Below are 20,992 nucleotides of genomic sequence, written 5' to 3' on the forward strand. Positions count from 1 at the left end.
GGAGTAAGGACAATTTCTGGGAATTCTGAGTAGTTCAGGTGTTGCTGTGGCAAAGGGTACTCAGGGTGATGTGATGGGAGGTGGAGGAGCAGGTGGAAGTCGGAATTAGAAGGCCCTGGGCACTGGCCTGAGGGGTTAGATTTGTTCCTGTCAGCCATGCACCCACAGAAGGCTATTGGGCCCCTCTTTTAGCTGTCTTACTGGATGCTACCTATTTCTTGGCCCTTTGTCTCTAGAATTGGCCACTGCTCTTCTTTTTTTAAAAATATTTTATTGATTTTTTACAGAGAGGAAGGGAGAGAGATAGAGAGCCAGAAACGTCGATGAGAGAGAAACGTCGACGAGCTGCCTCCTGCACACCCCCACTGGGGATGTGCCCGCAACCAATGTACATGCCCTTGACCGGAATAGAACCTGGGACCCTTCAGTCCACAGACTGACGCTCTACCACTGAGCCAAACCGGTTCGGCGAGCCACTGCCCTTCTACTGGGCCCACTTTCTGCCAGGCCGTTAGGTGCCCTTAGTTTGCCATAGCTCCCGATGTTTGCCTCAGGTTTCAAGCCCTTAAAAACTGTCTGGATTTGGTGGAGTGATTTTTTTCTAAAGGATTTTTATATTCTTCCTCTTGTCCTATACATTGCAGGCAATTGGCATTGATGCTTTAGATTTGGGTCAGCTCTGTCTGTTTTCCTGTCAAGTGAAGATTAGATATTCAATATTTTTAAGTTTCCTGTTCAGGTCTTAAGTATTGATAGTCACCACAGAGTGAATGAAAGAGCTGGCTAGTGACCTTCCCGTTGAACCAGGAGTTACCTAACTAGACAAGGATAGAGCTGAGATAAAATCTCAGGTCTCACCCTAACTGGTTTGGCTCAGTGGATAGAATGTCGGCCTGAGGACTGAAAGGTCCCAGATTCGGTTCCGGTCAAGGGCATGTACCTTGGTTGTGGGCACATCCTCCGTAGGAGGTGTGCAGGAGGCAACTGAGCGATGTTTCTCTTTCATCGATGTTTCTAACTCTCTACCCTTCTCCCTTCTCTCTGTAAAAAAAATCAATAATATATATATTAAAAACAACAACAACAAGTCAGGTCTCCTGACTCCCAGTCCAGTGCTTTTTCCAGGGTGCTCTGGCTCCTGGCTCTGCTTAGCCAGTTATGAGCCAGACCAGACGAACTTGGTACCTCAGACCCACAAGGCCAGGATAGAGAGCTGGAGCTAAGGAAAAGCTGTTTCCAGAATGGAATCTGTACCTCAAGCCAGACAGCATGACACAATACATTTTGATATCTCCCTTTTGTCTGTAAAATGAGAGCAGAGTTTATTTAATGCTGCAGCCGACAGCAGGGATCAACACGTGGCAGCGTTGTTTGTTTTTGAGATGGTTGAGAAATGATGGATCTTTGGCCAAGTGGTATAATCTTAAAGTCAGAGTTTGCAAGGAAACTTGGAGGTGATGTGCGGTGGTGACAGGCAGCTTCACGTAGTCCACGGATCACGGAAGACTCCCGGCAGCCAGAGGCCGAGCTTCCCGTCTTTGGAATTGTTCAACCTGAGAAAAAGCGTTCAGGCCGAAGGGAATCTCTCTGAGGATCTTTCTGCGCATTCGAGGTGGCTGGATGGACAACGGAAGGGCGACTCCATGGTTTCTGGCTTCGGCACACACGCATTTTCTCCAATTCCCGCCCAGGTGGGCTCGCCGGGCAGCTGTGCGGCATGACTCATGCCAGACATCTGCTGGGTAAACGTTAACAGGTTGCTAACAACAACCGTCGCCGTGTACTGCCTGGAGCGCCAGCGCTGTCCGTGCCCAGTTAACTCATTTCCTGAACGATCGTGATCTCTAGTTCACAGGGGAGGACACAGGTTTAACATGTTGCCCACAATCTCCCAGGGGCAGAGTCTGGATCACATTCAGGTTTATTAGATTCCAATAATCTAACTCAACTCCAGTTCCTGTCTTGCTCCCGTCAAGGAGAGGAGAGCGGTTTCAGAGCTCCGTTTCCCGCCGCCTCGAGATGGGAACTCGGACCAGCAGAGCTGGGAGGAGGCACCGTGCCCACCGGGCAGTGGGCTAGACCTGCAGAGCTCAGGAGTCGGTGGGCGGGGCCAGTCTGTGGGCGGGGCCAGTCTGTGGGCGGGGGCAGGCTGTGGGCGGGACCGGTCGTGGGCGGGACCGGAAGTGGCTCTGCGGACGGCCGCGAACTGGGCCGGAGTCCCATCCTGACGCGGCGTCCGTCCCGGGGCTGAGGTGGGAGGGCCTTTCCCTGCCCCTCGAAGGTCCCCGCACTCGGCGTCCCGCGGCCGCAGCCTCCGGGGACGATGGTGGCCCGCCTGCTGCTGCGCGCTTGGCCCCGGGTCGCTGCCGGCGGCCCGGGAGCCCCCCGGCGGCCCCTGAGCGCCGGCTCGGGGCCCGGCCAGTACCTGCAGCGCAGCATTGTGCCCACCATGCACTACCAGGACAGCCTGCCCAGGTGAGCCCGGCCTCCGCCCGCCCCGGGGCGGCCCCAGCCTTACCCGGCACTCACGGCTCCCGCTGAACCGCGCTGCCCCCGCTCCCCCGGGGACGCCCTCCCGCCCCCGGAAGTCCTGTGACTGTCAGGAACTCTTGGCACCGGCACCTCCCAACGCGCAAATTCCATTTGAGAACGTCCCATGGCTCCCTGACTCTCCGGCCGGAACCTTCTCGAACTCTCTCTGGCAACTCAACTTCCAGCCGAAAACCCTGAGAGTTCCTCACATTCCCCCGCCTGAAAAATGCCCACGCTGTTCCCCCAAGTGCTTTCATGACCGCCCCACATTCCTGCCCAGAATAGGGACAGGCCAACTTCTGATACGTAAGAGTTATCCTCCTTCACTTCCTCCCAGCACCCCATCTTCTTCGTCACCGTTACTCAAACCCTCAGCCCACTGCCATGCCCCCCACGCCCACTGAGTGTCCATCTTACTCTCCCCAAAGTCCTCAGCATTCTAGGCCCGGTCTTCACCCGAAAACCTTTCACCACGATCAAATCTTCCTCAACACTCCCCCTAAAATATCCTCCTAACCCACATCACCCCAAGCACCTGCAGCCACCCTCACAGGATTCTGGGCACCCCCCTCAACCCCCCCGGAGCCGTACTCAGATTAGATCCAGAATCTGTCTACCCTCCCCACTCCTCCCGCCATCGACCGTGGACCTTCCACCTGGAACCTCCTCTCCTGGGAAGAGGCCCCTGCACTTTCTCCTCCTCCTCCTCCCCCCCCCCAGACTCCCCACCTTTACCCTTCTCTCTCCCAAACCCGGAGGGCCCTTTTGCCTCTGTAACTTTCTAATAAATTTTTTCATATAAATGACAAAAAAAGAAGAAAGAAAAAACAGTCCAATACATCTTTCCCTTTCCCTCACCCAGTGTTTTCTTCCACTCAGTCTCCCGTTTTCCCACCTTCCCGGCCTTCATCCGAGCTGCCAGATCTCCTCCGATATGAGAAATGTCTCCCAATTCCCTCACCCTTTAAAACCAGATCTAACCTTCTCTGTTCACCAGTTAGTTCCTGGTGCCACATTCCAAATTTGTATCCAAGATTGTTCTCTCTCCAAACCGCCGGCAGGACTCTCCTGGTCCAGGGGCTGGAGGCCAGTGTTCCCGGCAGCATGAATAGAACAAAGATTGCCTGCAGGCATCATCCCAATACTGTTTTTCTTCACATCCGGGACCCCCTGAGTCCATTGTCAACACTGCCCACCCCCACCCTCTCAGGAAAATCATCCAGGTGATTCTTGTGAAATTACAGAGTGCAGACATCTAAACAGATTAAAACGGGATTATCTAGCGCCGATCCCTCCGTTTGACTTTGGCTGAGGTGCGGGAGAGGAAGGACAGGTGTCTGTGCCCGTGGGACAGGCCCGGGACACACCTCCTCGCTGACCGCCTGTGTGTGGGCTGAGCCTGGAAGTGGGGGAAAGGTGAGGGTGACAGAACCTGTCTGCGCGGGCCAAGCCCAGCTGCAGACGGATCCTTGACTTCCTGTATCAGAGGCATTGTCCTGTTTTAAAATTGGAAAGCTGGGGAGAATATTCAAGATCATTTCGTCCAACCCACAGTACAAAAATCTGTAGGAGTTGGAAGCTACAAACAGTTGCACGGCGTCATCACCCAGCTATGTGTAACTTTAAACAAGAGCTCCCCCCAGGCCTGCCTTAGCTCAGCTGTAAAGTGGAGTTTAGATAGTAAGATTCCTTTGATCTCTGAGACCCTAGACTGGTAAAATGTGTCGTCTTTGACACTCATTTTTTTGTTTTTTAAATATATTTTATTGATTTTTTTTTACAGATAGAAAGAGAGGGGTAGAGAGTTAGAAACATCGATGAGAGAGAAACATTGATCAGCTGCCTCCTGCACACCCCCACTGGGGATGTGCCCACAACCAAGGTACATGCCCTTGACTGGAATCAAACCCAGGACCTGCCAGTCCACAGGCCAACGCTCTGTCCACTGAGCCAAACTGGTCAGGGCTTGACACTCATTTTGATGTCACACTTGGTGAAAAGCCCTGGCTTTGAAGTCTGGTAGAACTTGGTTTCAGAGTCTGGATCTTACACTATGTAACTTAAGGCAATTCCGTTAACTTCCTTGAGCCACAGCTCTTCCCTGTAAGGTAGCAATGGGACACACAGTTCATTGGGCCTCAGCGAGATAAGATGCCTGAAATAGGGAACGGTCCCAGCTAGTTGAAGGGTGGTCCCTTTGTATTAAGAAGTCCAACATGACCTCCCTCCCTCCCTCTCACTGTGATATTACTGCTGCCTACTGACCAAGTGGCCGTGGGCTCTCTTTTTTCTAGGAACCCTTGCACTAGCATTTGCTTGTTTTTTAGATGGTACTGTTTTTTCTTTGCTCTTTTTTTTAGTGTGGTAGAATATACGTAATATAAAAGTTACCATTTTAATTATTTTTAGGTGTCCAATTCAGTCATTATTATTTATTTTTAATTTTTTTATAATTCAAAAACAGATTTATTTGTACATACACCAATGAAGGAGAGCAGTCTTCTGACGAATGGAGACGATTAGATTCTTACAGGCTGATTCCGGGGCCTAGTACAACGGGAAGACTCTCTTTGGTGCCTCCAGATGTTGGGTCTATTCACCTGACACTTCAGCAGCTTTTCCTGTTTGTCTTCCTCCTCCTGGGCCTGATTTTCCAATTCCTTGTGATATACAAGCTGGCGTAGCAGATAGCTTGTGTTCCTCTTCTGTTCAGGGACTTTTCCCTGAGACATAAGAATTAGTGCCATTGTTGGCAGAAGCTGTGGCCTTCACGTCTAGAAGGAGCGTGGTTAACTAGTTTTCCAGGTCCAGAGCAGACTCCAGAGCCTGCATGCCCGTTCCCCGGCTATTATCTCAGGCCTCAGCCACCCGAAGGCAGATTTCGCTCACATTCGTATCTTAGGTATCTTAGGAATTGCTTTTCATGTTCCCTCTTCCCCTCACCTTGATTTTCAAAGAATGTGGCAAAACTAGGGCTGGCTTTAGCTCAGAGTACAAAGAATGTGGCAAAACGAGGTTCTTCTGAGCATTCAATGTATTATAATAACAGATAAACAAGCATCACTGATGTGCAGTTCATAAGATGCCACGTGATTAATAGCAACCTTGCACTCTTCAGAGAGGGGGTGCTTGGCTGCCGCCTCAGAACTAGAGAAAACCAGGCATGAACAGTTAGGTGTTATTTTTAAAGGGCCGTGTTGATATATATATACTGGACAGTTAATTTCACAATATAAACGAAGTTCTGAGGAGACTAAGATATAAATCATTACTCTGAAAACTTCCCCATAAAAGTAAGTTCAGGATAGAGTTAACACTCTAGAATTTCTAATAAGCACTGTTTTTTTGTTTTTGTTTTTTCACAAAACTGCCATTGCCTGTAATTTAGAATTTTGTTTAAAAAGAAGGTAAATTTTCATTAATGTTCCTTCTGTGTCAAAACAAAGTCCTGAGAAAAGTGAGTGGGTAACTTTGTAATTATGATGTAGTTGAGCTAGTATTTGGGATTTTCTTTATAAGTCCACGAATGTAAGGGGATCTACGGTTTTAAAGTGTCATGAATGGTTATTCAGTTCAACCTAAGTTCATAATGGCTTTAAATAATTCAGATTTACTTTTTACACTTTTTTTTATGAGTATGCATTGAAAATAAACTAAAGAACCACAGTATATCTTATTTATAGTAAAGTTTTAAGCTACATTTTTTTTGTACCTAAAAAATTACTTTATTATGTAAGACTAGAGGCCCGCTGCACGAAATTTGTGCAGGGAAGGGGGCGGTCCCTCAGCAATCCATGATCACTGGCTCCTAACTGCTCGCCTGCCTGCCTGATCACCCCTAACCACAGTGCCTGCTTGCCTGATTACTCCTAATTACTCACCTGCCTGCCTGATCATCCCTAACCATTCTGTCTGCCTGCTTGATCGCCCCTAACTGCTTCACCCCTACTGTCTCTGCCTGCAAGCCTGATCGCTCCTAACTGCCACTGCCCCCCCCCCCCCCCCCCCTGCTGCCACAGCTTCGTCAGAAGGATGTCTGAAATGATGTCTGGAAGATCATTCGGCTGTCCAGTCTAATTAGCATATTATGCTTTTATTGTTATAGATAAATATTACTGATAATTACCTTTATTCTAAGAAAATTCAAATAGGAGCTGATCACCTAGAGATGGAAATAATGACTGATGAGGCCTTGTGCCTCTCTTTTGTGACAGCATCTTCAATTATTTAAGGGGTATTTGTGTGACTGTGCTACCGTATTGTTTCTGGAAGTTTGATATAGGGTAAAGGGGGAGAATAAATGCTGAATAGGCAAAGGGTAGGTTTTGTCTGTTGGCTCAGAGCTCCATCTGTGCCCTTCTGTGCTTTCCTGAAGTCCAGGGCAAACTGTGTTTCCTAGATGCCCTGGCAACAAACTTCTCACTGTGGAGCATGGACGCAGTGGAGAAGCTCCACTCTCTGCTCCTCACTGGGCTCAGCAGGGGTGGGGGCAGAGGCAGAGGCAGTGCAGTCCACAGGCTGCTGTCTTCCTTGGCAGCACCATTCCAATGGCAGCAGCAAGTTCCCAGCAGCCTCCGCAGGGCATGGTCTGGCTCCTTCATCCAGGAGATTGAGAATGGCTTCCTGTAGCTATTAATCTCTAACTTCACTTTTTCCCCCTCTCTCTTCTAGACTTTCCTTTCCAACCCTCTGGTAACCAATTCCCAATATTAAATTCTATCTGTTTGAAATACCCAGTGGGGGCTCTATTTCTCCACTGATGCAGGTGAAACCACAGCCCAGCCTATGCAAAGAATAATATGAATGGAGAGGAGGAGGAGGAGATTATTGATAAGGCAGAAAAAAAATCATATAGGATGTCAAGGACAACATGCTATGATTTATTTTGTTTGTTTGTTTGTTTGTTAATCCTCCCTAGAGAATATTTTTCCATTGATTTTGAGAGAGAGAGAGAAAGAGAGAGAGAAAGAGAGAGAGAGAGAGAGAGAGAGAGAGAGAGAGAGAGAGAGAGAAAGAGAAAGAGACATCGATGTGAGAGACACACATAAATTGATTGTCTCCTGCCCCTGCCCTAATCAGGCCTGAGGATTGAACCTGCAACCCAGGTTTGTGCCCTTGAACCTGAGATCCTTCAGTGGGCAGTGTGGACACTCTAACCACTGAGCATGCTGGCCATGGCCATGCTATGATTTCTGATGTTAGCAGCTGCAGGTGGGATAAGGCTCAGAGTATAGCCTTGGAAATAGTGGCTGAGAAGAAGTAAAAGTGTAGTTTCCCTGTAATTGATGATCTTTTAACTGGGATGTGATGGTGCTACTTGGTTCACTCAAGTGACTGTCAAAATAGGGAACAGTAATTCCAGGATATGAGATAGGGAGAAGGATGAGGGCATGTCGGACTGTGCTGTGGAGGCCCAGAGCAGGCGCTGTGTGTGTGTGTTTGTGTGTATGTGTGTGTCCTTGGTGGGCCTGCCCCCAGCTGTGCCACAGAGGCTCGGAGCAGGTGCCCCTGTGTGTTCTCTCAGGCTCGAGGGCTGCATCTATGTGTTGTTCTCTCAGACTTGGAGCCGCACCCGGCCCCTCCTCCTGAGCTGGTTGTGATTGTTATGGCATCCTTATCTAATTTGCATATTTCTCTAATATGTATATGTAGCCCAGTGCACGACATTCCTGCACTCAGTTCGGCCTTGTGCCTTCTTGCAGTCTGGGAGCATTCATGGAATATCTGACTGACAGCTTAGGCCTGCTCCCTGTGAGCCTGGCTTCTGGCACAATGACCACCAGGGGGCAGCTACTGTGTTAAGCTTTTGCCCCCTGGTGGTCAGTGTGCATCATAGCAGCATGTCTTTCCGCTATTAGGTCAATTTGCATATTAGCCTTTTATTATATACCGCTTCCCCGAAAATAAGGCAGTGTCTTATATTAATTTTTGCTCCCAAAGATGTGCTAGGTCTTATTTTCAGGGGATGTCTTATTATTCCATGAAGAAGAATACGGTACACATTTATTGTTAAATGAAAATAAAGGAAATTTATTACCTGTATACGGTACGGTAGTACGGTAGTTGTCAACACAAACCAGACAAACTGTGAATCCTACAGTATCAAGAATTTACTCATTTATTCAATGACAATCATGTCATCATCTTCTGGAACATCATCATAACAATCCAATTCCTGAATTTCCTGGTGAATTTCTTGTGACTCCATTTCTTTCAGAATCAGTGGACCAAATCTCTCATGTTTAGCCTAGGGGGGGCCTTATTTTCAGGGGATGCCTTATATTTCACTCAGAAGAAAACCTGTAAGTTAGGTCTTATTTTCGGAGGATGTCTTATTTTCTTGGAAACACGGTAGGATAGATAATTCATGAGTTTGACAGATCTCAGCTGGGTATTTCTAATGTAAGTTATCCCAACAAGAACAGTCAGACTGTGACTGAAGTGACATTTTGAAGGCTGTCTCTCATAGTCCATTTGGGTGGCTATAGACTGGGTGACATAAACAATAGAGATTTATTCCTAAAGGTTTTGGAGGTTAGGAAGTCCCAGATCCAAGTTCTGGCAGATTAAGTATCTGGTAAGGGCCTGCTTCCTGCTTTTTAGATGGCCATCATTTCACTTCTAATGATTCAAGCTACATTTTATGGATAAACTTTCCAGTTTTCCTAAATGGCTGCTATATTTAGATAATTTGAATATATCCTTGTTAATCTGAGTTGGCAGAGATAACCTAACAAATTAAGTTTTGGTACCAGGGATATATCTTTCAATAAAATTATTGATGTGAAAAAGAAAGTACACCTCACCATACTGTCCATGTGTTTTAATTTCAATATGGACCAGTAACTTCATCACCATAGCTGTCCCTGGAAATCTACTGGTAGAGGATGATGAATAAAGAGCACATAGGAAGATCTAGCTCTTCCTCACAGGACTCCTGGTGGCTGGGCATGGCTTGACTGTTGACCGCATATTTGGCTGGCCCTTGGACAGGCCTGTGTTTCACTTTTGTAGGAATCTCTGTTGTACAATACACAAGCACATTTAAAACTAGAATTTTTTTTTTTTTTTTAATCTTGGGGGAGAAAAATTTAGTTCAAACTAAGGGTAGAATTCAAATCAGTTCCAATACAGGTATAGTATAAGTATTGTAGTTGTAACCAGGAAACTGAAAGGTTTGGGAAGCTTATGCTTCCCCATTTTGAATCTATTAGTATATTTGTTAATTTAGCTTATGAAGTTCATCATTAATACATTAAAATTATTTTACTTACAAATATAGTTATCATTGATTTTTACACTAGTAAATCCATCAATTCTGATTTGTCTGTGGCTTCCCATTGTTGGTTTTTTTGGAAGGTAGTTATCAGTTATTAGTTTACTAGAGGCCTGGTGCACGAAATTCATGCATGGGGGGTGGGGTCATCCTCAGCCCAGCCTGCACCCTCTCCAATCTGGGACCCCTTGGGGGATGTCTGACGGTTTAGGGCCTAAACTGGCAGTCAGACATCCCTCTCACAATCTTGGATTGCTGGATCCTAGCTTGCCTGCTTGGTTGCCCCCCACCCCGCTGGCTTGGTTGTTCCTAACTTCCCTCTGCTGTAGGCCAGGTTGCCCGCAACTTCCCCCTCTCTGCTAGCCTGGTTGCTCCTAACTATCTCCCACCCCCTGCTGGCCTGGTCACCCCTTACTGTCCCTCCTGCTGGCCTGGTCACCCCCAACTGCCCCCCTCTGCTGGTCTGGTCACCCCTAACTGCCCTCTCCCCCGCTGGCCTGGTTGCCCCCAACTGCCCCTCTCCCCCTGTCAGCCTGGTCGCCCCTAACTGCGCCCCCCCCCCCTTGCTGGCCTGGTTGCCCCCAACTGCCCTCCAGCCAGCCTGGTCACTCCTCACAGTCCCCCCTCCCCCCCTCACTGGCCTGGTCGCCCCACACAGCCTGCTTGTTCAGTTGTTTGGCCGTGCCTCACTAAACCCCTTGCTGGCCTGGTTGTAGGCTGCCATCTTGTGAGGGTTAGTTTGCATGTCACCTCTTTATTACAGAGGATTCGTTTGGGTTGTGAAGCTAATTAACCTGTTTCACATATTGTCACCTACACGGACCTTGCTTTCTCCTCAGGCTGCCTGTTCCCAAACTTGAAGACACCATTAGAAGATACCTCAGTGCACAGAAGCCTCTCTTGGATGATGGGCAGTTCAGGTAAATGCTGAGAACCCTGAATGACCATGGCTGGGTGGTTCAAGAGAAGCTGACAAATAATGGTAGACTGCTTCAGGAAGTATCTGTGATTAGATTGGGTCTCCAGGAACCTCATGAAGGGCTGACCAAGTCTCTCTAACCAGACTCAGCAGGTGATGGTTTATAAGCCAGAATGAAGAGCTTGTACTGTATCCTGGTAGGAGAGCCTGGGAGGCCAGCTGGTGCAGAAGGGGTGTGCTCCTGGTAGGGAGGTAACATTGAGGAGAGAATATGGCAGACCAGAGGTTTCCCTGGTGACGTGTACTGGATTGGAAGGTGTGCCCCCAAATTACACGCTCTCTTTGGACCTTAGTATATGACCTTATTTAGAGGTAAGCATGTTACAGTGTGGCTGGGTTGGAGCATCGTCCTGTGCACGGAAAGGTTGTGGGTTTAATTTCCAGCCAGGGCACATATACACAGGTTGTGGGTTCAATCCACGGTCTCGGTGGATATAGGAGGCAACATATCAATGTTTCTCACATCAATATCTCTCTCCCTCTTTCTGCCTCTCTCTCTAAAATCAATAATAACATATCCTAGAGCAACGGTCGCCAACCAGTGGTCCATGAGGTCTGAAAGGTTGGCGACTGCTGTCCTAGAGTGAGGATTAAAAACAAAAAGATGTCATACTGTAGTAGGATGGGTCTTTAATCCAAGGAGACTGATATTCTTTTTTTTTTTTTTTTTTTTAAATAAATACATTTTTATTGATTTTGTACAGAGAGGAAGGGAGAGAGAGAGTTAGAAACATCGATGAGAGAGAGTCATCGATCAGCTGCCTTTTGCACACACCCTACTGGGGATATGCCCGCAACCAAGGTACATGCCCTTGACCGGAATCGAACCCGGGACCTTTCAGTCCCAAGCCGATGCTCTATCCATTGAGCCAAACCGGTTTCGGTGAGACTGATATTCTTATAAGAAGAGGAGGCACAGAGACAGCCATGTGATGATGGAGGCAGAGGTTGGAGTGTGCCAACAAACCAAGGAATGCCGAAGATGGCTGGTGACACCAGAACTAAGAGGAAGGCATGGCTTACATTCTCCCCTAGAGTCTTCTGAGAGAAAACAGTCTTGTTAATACCTTGATTTTTGTACTTCTAGCCTCTAGAACTGAGAGAATAAATTCCTGTTGTATTAAGCTATCCAGTTTGTGCTACTTTGTTATGGCAGTCCTAGGAAAGCTAATACAGCATGGAATTCAAAAATAATACTGGCTGTTGCCAAAAAGTGAGTTGCATTAAGCTCTTACATCCTAATGTAGTCCTCTCTATCCATGATGGGAATTTTTCATGCAGATAATGGGCATTGTCATTAAAATCACAAAATCCTTCACTGGACAGTGATGGAAAAACAGATGACCTGTTCATAATCTAGTCCTGTACTTTCAAGTATTCCTTTTTAGTCACTTGAAGCTTCTCTTGAGATGGTAATAATTTAATAGCTACCAGTTACTAAATATTATATTTGAAACTATCCTAAATCCTTAGCTTCATAAATATGTTTTAATCTTATAAGGTGATATATTATGTCTATTTTACACATGAAGAAACTGAAAGTCAAATCAAGTAACTAGTTTAAGGTCGCATTGTTTGAAAGTGACAGAGCTAGAATTCAGACTTGGCTCTTTTTTACCCCAAAGCTCACGTCTTTTTCTCCATGCCAGACTGCCTCCCAGACTACAGACAGTTTTAGGAGATGCCGATCGATCTTCCCAGTTATTTGAGAAACATATCCTAGAGTTACTCGTTTTAGATTTATTCTTATTCTGATCTGGGTCCTAGGTCCTAGGGATATACTATTGGGGACTCAAAGCTCGTGTATGAGTTTTGGGTCATGAATCTAAAAATCACATATTTTCTGCCATTATTTGATTCTATCTTTTCTCAAACATTTCAGGAAAACAGAAGAATTTTGCAAGAATTTTGAAAATGGGATTGGACAAGAATTGCACAATCAGCTGGTTGCTCAGGACAAGCAGAATAAACATACGAGCTACATTTCAGGTAGGGAGGTTGGGCTGTGGGTGTAATTTGTCTCAGAGCCCTCCATAATTGGCAGTAAGGCAGCTCTCTCCTGTTCTGGTCTTGAAAATATTCTTGGTGGGACAGCAATGTGCCACCCTCTCCTCCTGAGGTAAACATTAGGCTGAGTGAGTTCCTCCTCCACTAAGATGTTGACTGAATTCATGCTTAAGAGCAACCGCTTGCTTCCTGTATAGATGGAATCACAACAGAACCAAATTATTGGTCTGAAAAGGATGCATGCAGGAATAAGTCCCTACGTGTATCGTTCTAGATCCCTCAACCCATTAATTCTTTCATTCTCTGTGTCTTTATCCATGTTGTTTACACTGCCATTTGTTACCTGGAAATTTCTTCCTTTAAGACTCAGGTACGATGATTGTCAGAGGTTGGGGTTGGTTGAAGTGGCTGAAGGGGATCAAAAGGTACAAACTTCCAGTTATAAAATATTGATAAATAAATCATGGTGATGTAAGGTACAACATGATGACAATAATTAATAATAAAGTATTATAAAGTCGCTAAGAATGTAGACCTTAAAAATTCTCATCATAAGAAAAATAAATACCCTGTTTCCCCGAAAATAAGACAGTGTCTTATATTAATTTTTGCTCCCAAAGATGTGCTAGGTCTTATTTTCAGGGGATGTCTTATTTTTCCATGAAGAAGAATACGGTATACATTTATTGTTAAATGAAAATAAAGGAAATTTATTATCTGTATACGGTACTGTAGTACTGTAGTTGTCAACACAAACCAGACAAACTGTGAATCCTACAGTATCAAGAATTTACTCATTTATTCAATGACAATCATGTCATCATCTTCTGGAACATCATCATAACAATCCAATTCCTGAATTTCCTGGTGAATTTCTTGTGACTCCATTTCTTTCAGAATCAGTGGACCAAATCTCTCATGTTTAACTTATGGGGCCTTATTTTCGGGGGGATGCCTTATATTTCACTCAGAAGGAAACCTGTAATTAGGTCTTATTTTCGGAGGATGTCTTATTTTCAGGGAAACACTGTATTATAACTGTATGGTGATGGATCTTAACTAGACTAATGTGATCATTTCACAATATCAATATATACAAATATAGAATTATTATATTGTGCACCTGAAACTGGTATAATTTTTTATGCCAATTATATGCTCAATGAAAAAAAGAAAAGAACCAGGTAGGATAATTTTTTGGTATGAAACCTTTCTGTCCTGTCCTTCTCCCTTCCCATTCAGAGTTTGTTGCTTCCACCTCTGTTTCATAGCACTTTAACTTAGTTTATATTTTTATAAATATATATATATATATATATATATATATATATGCGCACTTAATTTAAAAAATCAAATAGTTCTACCGGGCTTATGAGGAAAAACAGCGACCCTACCCTAATTTCCCACTTCTTACTTTCAGCTGCTATGATTCTTTTGAAATATGTATCCTTATTCTCTAAAATATATTTATATTACTGCAATTTAACTTTTTGATTTAGGCATTATCTATTAAAATCTCCCTATAGAAGATTAGAATTTATCAGTCTCTTATATCCCCACCAATTATGAGAGTGTACATGCCCATTTCCTTTCCCCTCATTTTCACGGTATAGTTATATGTAATTTCAGTTACTGTAGTATTTATTTTATTTTTCAATTAGCAGTAATGTGCCTCAAAAAAAAAAAAAATTGTGCCTCAGGTAAACCTCATTGGCTATGATACTGCCACTGCACAAAGCTTAGCTTAGTATTTCACATTTATACTATCAGGATCATGTAATTGCTATTGTCAGATGAGTTGTGTAGCACACTGGGGTTGTTTATTTTCTTTCCCGGATAAACTTTTTGTTTTCTCTGAAGTTAATGATTATTTTATACTTTCTTTTTTTAATATATTTTATTGATTTTTTACAGAGAGGAGGGGAGAAAGATATAGAGAGCTAGAAACATTGATGAGAGAGAAACATCGACTAGCTGCCTCTTGCACACTCCCTACCGGGGATGTGCCCGCAACCAATGTACATGCCCTTGACTGGAATCGAACCTGGGACCTTTCAGTCCGCAGGTCGATGCTCTATCCTCTGAGCCAAACCGGCTTCAGCTATTTTATACTTTCTTATGTTTAGCTTTCCATGTGCTTACTAGTTCATCTGGGAATTTTTTTTTTTAAGCTTTCATCTTTCTTCATAGTCTGTATCCAAGTTGCTTTTCTCCTGTTTGTTTTACCCTCTTTTTTTCAGGTGTTTTCTATCCTTCTCTGTTGTCTTGGATATGGATGAAATATTAACAAGCTATTGGGAACTCTGTGGATGAGGGTGGGGCTTGTCATGGCTTCATTGCTTCCATGCATGTGATCTGGCTAAATCAGTTCCTTGAGTGTCCCTAACGTTAGTGTTTGTGTTCTAGACTCCCAGGGAAGGCTTTTCCAGAAAACTGCCAACAGGTATTTTCCTGTTACTAGTGTTGTAGAGGTGGGATAAAGGAAAAGGTTTGAGATCTCCACAGATCTATATCCCATAATTTTACTTTTGCCAGAGAATATCTGGGGTGTAGGAGTATGGGTCTAATTAAATAGCATATGTCTAGGCTGCCAGTCCGGAGCCCTCTAGGGCAAGCATGTGAAACTCGCAGTCCTTGTTTATTTGGATGTCCCGTTTATTTGGCCCATGTTAGCCTTTGAGTTTGACATGCTTGCTCTCGGGGTTCTGCTTTGTAAATATTATTTCTTGGCTTTCTCTGCTCTCAACTTAGTGTTGGCTTTCTTGAGTCTGCTTTAGTCATTACCAGTTACCTAAATGCTTTTCAACTTTAAAAAATATTTTTTTTTTATTGATTTCAGAGAGGAAGGGAGGAGAGAGAGATAAAAACAGCGATGAGAGAGAATCATTGATTGGCTGCCTCCTGCATGCCCTGCTCCCCACTGGGGATCAAGCCCGAAAACCAGGCCTGTGCTCTTGAGTGGAATCAAACCTGGGACCCTTCAGTCTGCAGGCTGACACTTTATCCGCTGAGCCAAACTGGCCAGGGCATCAACTTGTAATATTTGTTCTTTTTCATTTTCTTTCTTTCTTTCTTTCTTTTTTTAAAAAATATATTTTATTGATTTTTTTACAGAGAGGAAGAGAGAGAGGGATAGTTACCCTGTTTCCCCGAAAATAAGACAGTGTCTTATATTAATTTTTTCTCCCAAAGTTACACTAGGTCTTATTTTCAGGGGATGTCTTATCTTTCCATGCGCTAGGTCTTATTTTCGGAGGATGTCTTATTTTCGGGGAAACACGGTAGAAACATCGATGAGAGAGAAACATCGATTAGCTGCTTCCTGCACACCCCCTACTGGGGATGTGCCTGCAACCAATGTACATGCCCTTGACCGGAATTGAACCTGGCACCCCTCAGTCCGCAAGCCAACGCTCTATCCACTGAGCCAAACCGGTTTCGGCTCTTTTTCATTTTCTTTGCCTTATTGGTTTATATCTCTTTAAAATTATTTACTGAAGGGACCAGAGGCATAAATTCATGTCTTTTTCCATTAAATATTATATATCCCCACTCCCCAGTATGTCTTTTTTCTTACCATTTTAGTGCGTTGCATTATATTTTTATTCTGTTTGTCTCCTTCACCATAGTTCTTCCAAATCAAAGACCATGTTCTGTTCTTCTCTATATCCCTGGACCAGGGTCTGATTCTCCACACTTTTTTCTCAAGGAATGAAATGGAATAAATGGACCAACAAATGAATAAGAGATAAATGTGTGTTCATTAATTCTTTCCCCAGTGCTTTACATGTGGAAATTATTTCTTCCAATGGAAAATGGTCCTTGTTAGTGGAGTTTACCCATGCTTGGTAATACTAGCAGGACTTCCCTTGAAGACACATTTCCTGATAAAATACTGCTTTTGGAATTTTCACAAGCAAAACATCCATTGGAATGTGGAGAGCTAGTTTGAGCGGTCCACATATACTCATAGTTATTTCTAATTGCTTTTTGAACATTTCCTAAAAGAGGAAGTGCATAAATGTACACAGTACACAGAATGATGGTGAAGACTTTCCCCTGTATTAGGGAGAAAGTCAAGTGTGAATGTTGTCCCTGAAGGGAAACCTAAGGAGGTGGTATGGGAATTAACAACTATTCTATCCCAGCATAAATGCAAGTGAGGTGTTACCGTATTTTACTCCTTTAAGAGTCAAGAAAGGAAAGAGAATGAGGAAAAAAAGGCAATTAATAAACATTAGGGAAATGCAAATCAATACCACAATAATGGTTACCCACCAGACTGGCTCCAATCAAAAAGACAATGTTGCCAAGGATGTGGAGAAATTGGAACCCTCATACACTGCTGGTGGTAATGGTGCAGGCACTTGGCAATTCTACTCCCTAGTTATATCCCCAAGAGATTCATAATAACCAAAAAGTGGAAACAACACAAATGTCCATCAGCTGATGACAAATGTGTTATCTCTATATAATGGGACTCTATTCAGTAATAAAAAGAAATGAAGAACTGCTTTGTGCTACAACATCGATGAACCTCAAAAACATTGTAAGTAATAGAAGCCAGATGTAAAAGATCAAATAGTGTATGATCCTGTTTATACAACATGAATTATTGCAAAACAAAAAAGTAATCTGGAAATTCCTCCCTCTGGAGGTGATGTCATTTCTTCTGCATATGTCTGACTTATTGTTTTCTTTCTCAAGTTTTATTTTTAGGGACTGCATTAACTTTTTATGTTTTTATTTTTATGTTTTAGGCCCCTGGTTTGATATGTACTTAACTGCTCGAGACCCCATTGTCCTGAACTTTAATCCATTTATGGCATTCAATCCTGACCCAAAGCCTGAGTATAATGATCAGCTCACCCGGGCAACCAACATGACGGTCTCTGCCGTCCGGTTTCTGAAGACACTCCGGGATGGCCTTTTGGAACCAGAAGTGTTCCACTTGAACCCTGCTAAAAGTGACACTGACACCTTTAAGAAACTCATACGCTTTGTGCCTTCCTCTCTGTCTTGGTATGGTGCCTACTTGGTCAATGCGTATCCACTGGATATGTCCCAGTATTTCCGACTTTTCAATTCAACTCGTTTACCCAGACCCAAGCGGGATGAACTCTTCACTGATAACAAGGCCAGACACCTCCTGGTCCTAAGAAAAGGACATTTCTATGTCTTTGATGTCCTGGATCAAAATGGGAACATCGTGAGCGCCTCTGAAATCCAGGCTCATCTGAAGTACATTCTCTCAGACAATAGCCCTGCCCCCGAGTTTCCACTGGCATATCTGCCCAGTGAGAACCGAGACATCTGGGCAGAGCTCAGGCAGAAGCTGGAGAGTGGTGGCAACGAGGAGACCCTGAGGAAAGTGGACTCCGCTGTGTTCTGTCTCTGCCTCGATGACTTCCCCATTAAGGACCTGGTCCACTTGTCCCATACCATGCTGCACGGTGACGGCACAAACCGCTGGTACGATAAATCCTTTAACCTCATTATAGCCAAGGACGGCACTGCCGCCGTCCACTTTGAGCATGCTTGGGGCGATGGAGTTGCAGTGCTCAGGTTTTTCAATGAAGTGTTTAAAGACAGCACTCAGGCCCCTGCCATCACTCCACAGAGCCAGCCGGCCAGCACTGACTCCTCTGCTGCTGTGCAGAAGCTCAACTTCAAGCTGAACGATGCCGTAAAGACTGGCATCATTGCTGCTAAGGAGAAGTTTGATGCCACCATGAAGACCCTCACCATCGACTGCATCCAGTTTCAGAGAGGAGGCAAAGAATTCCTGAAGAAGCAGAAGCTGAGCCCTGACTCGGTGGCCCAGCTGGCCTTCCAGATGGCCTTTCTGCGGCAGTACGGGCAGACGGTGGCCACCTACGAGTCCTGCAGCACCGCAGCGTTCAAGCACGGCCGCACCGAGACCATCCGGCCCGCCTCCGTCTTCACAAAGAGGTGCTCCGAGGCCTTTGTCAGGGAAGCTTCCAAGCACAGTGCCGGAGAGCTGAAGCAGATGATGGCCGAGTGCTCCAAATACCACGGCCAGCTGACCAGAGAAGCGGCCATGGGTGAGGCGGGGAGCGTGCCCTCGGGTCTTGTTGCCCTCAGCACTGGGGCAGGCCTCAGCGGTATTCTACCCCAGATCTGATTTCTACCTCTTCACTAGATTGTATCCATCTGCTGGCTACCACATGATTTTTTTTTTTTTTTTTTCTACCCTAATAGTCTGAATAGCCATGCGAGCCACTAGGGATCAGAATGTTCTAAGCAGGGATGGGGAAATACATCTAACCTTATCCTCAGTGAAGGTCATTTTCAGCTGTGACACATGATTCTTTCTAGTACTTATTAGTCATTAGACGACTTAGGATTTCTAAGCCCACAGGCCCTCTTACTTCACCTCAGACTTAGTGTGTCGGCTCCTTGTAAATAGGTCACTTCAGAAGCTCTTCCCAAATCCAAGTGTCTGTCTGCTTTGCCTCTTTGTGGCAAAAACTTAGACCTGGAGGAGCCCATAGCAGCAACAAGTCCTGGAACTAACAGGGACCTCCAAGACATTCTGGTCTCATCCTTCCCCATCTTATAGGTAGGCAGTAGATGCCACTGGACCAAGGTTACATAGCAAATTAGCAGTAAAGATGAGATGAGAACTCTTTCCGTTTTGTTCTACTGACTCAGTGTCTTTGACACTTGACTTAGACTTTGCCTTTTATCTTAGTTTTTGAGTCCAGAGCTCTCATATACTTTTCTTGACTAAATTAACTTAGTTTCAGACCTTGTAAAATCATTTTTATTTTAGGCTCATTTTTGACTCAGCTGTTGAGTTTTTCTTAATATTCTAGAATGAACTGCTCCAGAGGCTAGTGAGCTAGAGGTGTGCATGCGGAGGTAGATAGACTCTCCTTCACTCTCAAGGATGTTTTGAAGGGGGTTCCTACATGGGTGGGAAGGTTTACTAAGGCTTCTTTCAGTTCTGCGATTTTGAGACTGGTTTTTTGTTTTGTCTCTAACAGGCCAGGGCTTTGACCGACACTTATTTGCTCTGCGGTACCTGGCAGCAGCCCAAGGGATTGCCCTGCCTGAGCTGTATCTGGACCCTGCATACGGGCAGATAAACCACAACATCCTGTCCACTAGCACACTGACCAGCCCAGCAGTGAACATTGGCGGTTTTGCCCCCGTGGTCCCTGATGGCTTTGGCGTCGGGTATGCCGTTCATGACAACTGGATAGGCTGCAACGTCTCCTCCTACACGAGCCGCAATGCCCGGGAGTTCCTCCAATGTGTGCACCAGGCCTTAGAAGACATGTTTGATGCCATGGAAGGCAAATCCGTCAGAACTTAGCTTCCGGGCAGGTTAAAAGCCTCCATTACTTCATCTACATGAAAACTGAGGCTTGTGTAGCCAATAGGTGCTATTCTGTGACTATTGGAACTACTGAGGTACCTCAGCGGCCAATGATGGGAAGCCTGAGCTTTAAAATTATGGTTTTAAAACTTAATGTGAAATTTCCAAGTGGAATTAGACCAGAAAGATGATGTGAGATTTCTATTTTAAGGGCATTTGATCAGGAAGGTAGGATCTGAAAAAATAACTCAGGTGTATTTATTGTTGAAGCAGAAATAAAATTTAATTGTTGCATCTACTGACATAATCTACTTTATTTTCCCTTTTAATTAATGATTTTTTGAATTCTTTTACCTCCTAAAAGATGAGAGGCAATTTAAAGTACAAAAACTATTGATCCTTTCAGTGTTTGTCTTTATGAGCTTAACACACTGGCTGGTATAGAAACTGAAAACTAGAAAGGCTGCTTACCCAGCCCGTTACCTCCACCTGTTTGCTTTCTGGCCGGGCAGCGGACTGGACCCAGTGGATAGGGGGCTGGAAGGCCTGCTGGCCGAGCGAGAGCTGGAGAAATGCTGTTGTCAGGTACGAAAAAGAGGCCCAGAGGGAACCAGGCATGTTCAACCTAGACTAAACAAGAAGTAGGCACCTCGTCACCTCTTGGACACGGCCACCTTAAATTGGAGGATGCCCCACAACCAGCCTGGGAGTGGGCAGACCCGTTCCCAGTGGGCCATGCAGACATGCGGATATTAATTTTACTTCCAGAGAATCCCTGGCTCCAGCAGAGCACTGGATAAACAGGTCTCTTGTGACATATTTTCCAAGTGGGCTCACTGGTGGGAAGGCATAG

General features: G+C 45.0%; 1 protein-coding gene and 1 long non-coding RNA gene across 2 annotated transcripts; one reads left to right on the top strand and one right to left on the bottom strand.

Annotated features, from left to right (window-relative positions):
• Positions 1–1,282: 1,282 nt before the first annotated feature.
• On the bottom strand, positions 1,283–5,500 carry LOC311616958. Its single transcript, XR_014794023.1, has 2 exons — positions 2,519–5,500; positions 1,283–1,735 (listed from the first exon to the last, which is right to left on the bottom strand). It is a non-coding gene; the product is annotated as an uncharacterized lncRNA (long non-coding RNA).
• Positions 2,167–20,438, top strand: CPT2 (carnitine palmitoyltransferase 2). The gene is made up of 5 exons (XM_084872907.1): positions 2,167–2,475; positions 10,648–10,728; positions 12,670–12,776; positions 17,555–18,859; positions 19,805–20,438. The coding sequence occupies exons 1-5, from the start codon at positions 2,324–2,326 to the stop codon at positions 20,134–20,136; spliced, it is 1,977 nt and encodes a 658-aa protein (XP_084729033.1). The 5' UTR covers positions 2,167–2,323; the 3' UTR covers positions 20,137–20,438.
• Positions 20,439–20,992: the final 554 nt, after the last annotated feature.

This window comes from Pipistrellus hanaki, assembly GCF_964339955.1.
Source record: "Pipistrellus hanaki genome assembly, chromosome: 2".
Lineage (NCBI taxonomy): Eukaryota > Metazoa > Chordata > Mammalia > Chiroptera > Vespertilionidae > Pipistrellus > Pipistrellus hanaki.

Excerpts from the sequence above, each read along its gene's own strand:
- CPT2 (XM_084872907.1), top strand. The coding sequence starts at position 2,324 with ATGGTGGCCCGCCTGCTGCTGCGCGCTTGGCCCCGGGTCGCTGCCGGC. Across the intron at positions 2,476-10,647 it reads TACCAGGACAGCCTGCCCAG|GCTGCCTGTTCCCAAACTTG; the intron begins GTGAGCCCGGCC and ends CTTTCTCCTCAG. Across the intron at positions 10,729-12,669 it reads TTGGATGATGGGCAGTTCAG|GAAAACAGAAGAATTTTGCA; the intron begins GTAAATGCTGAG and ends CAAACATTTCAG.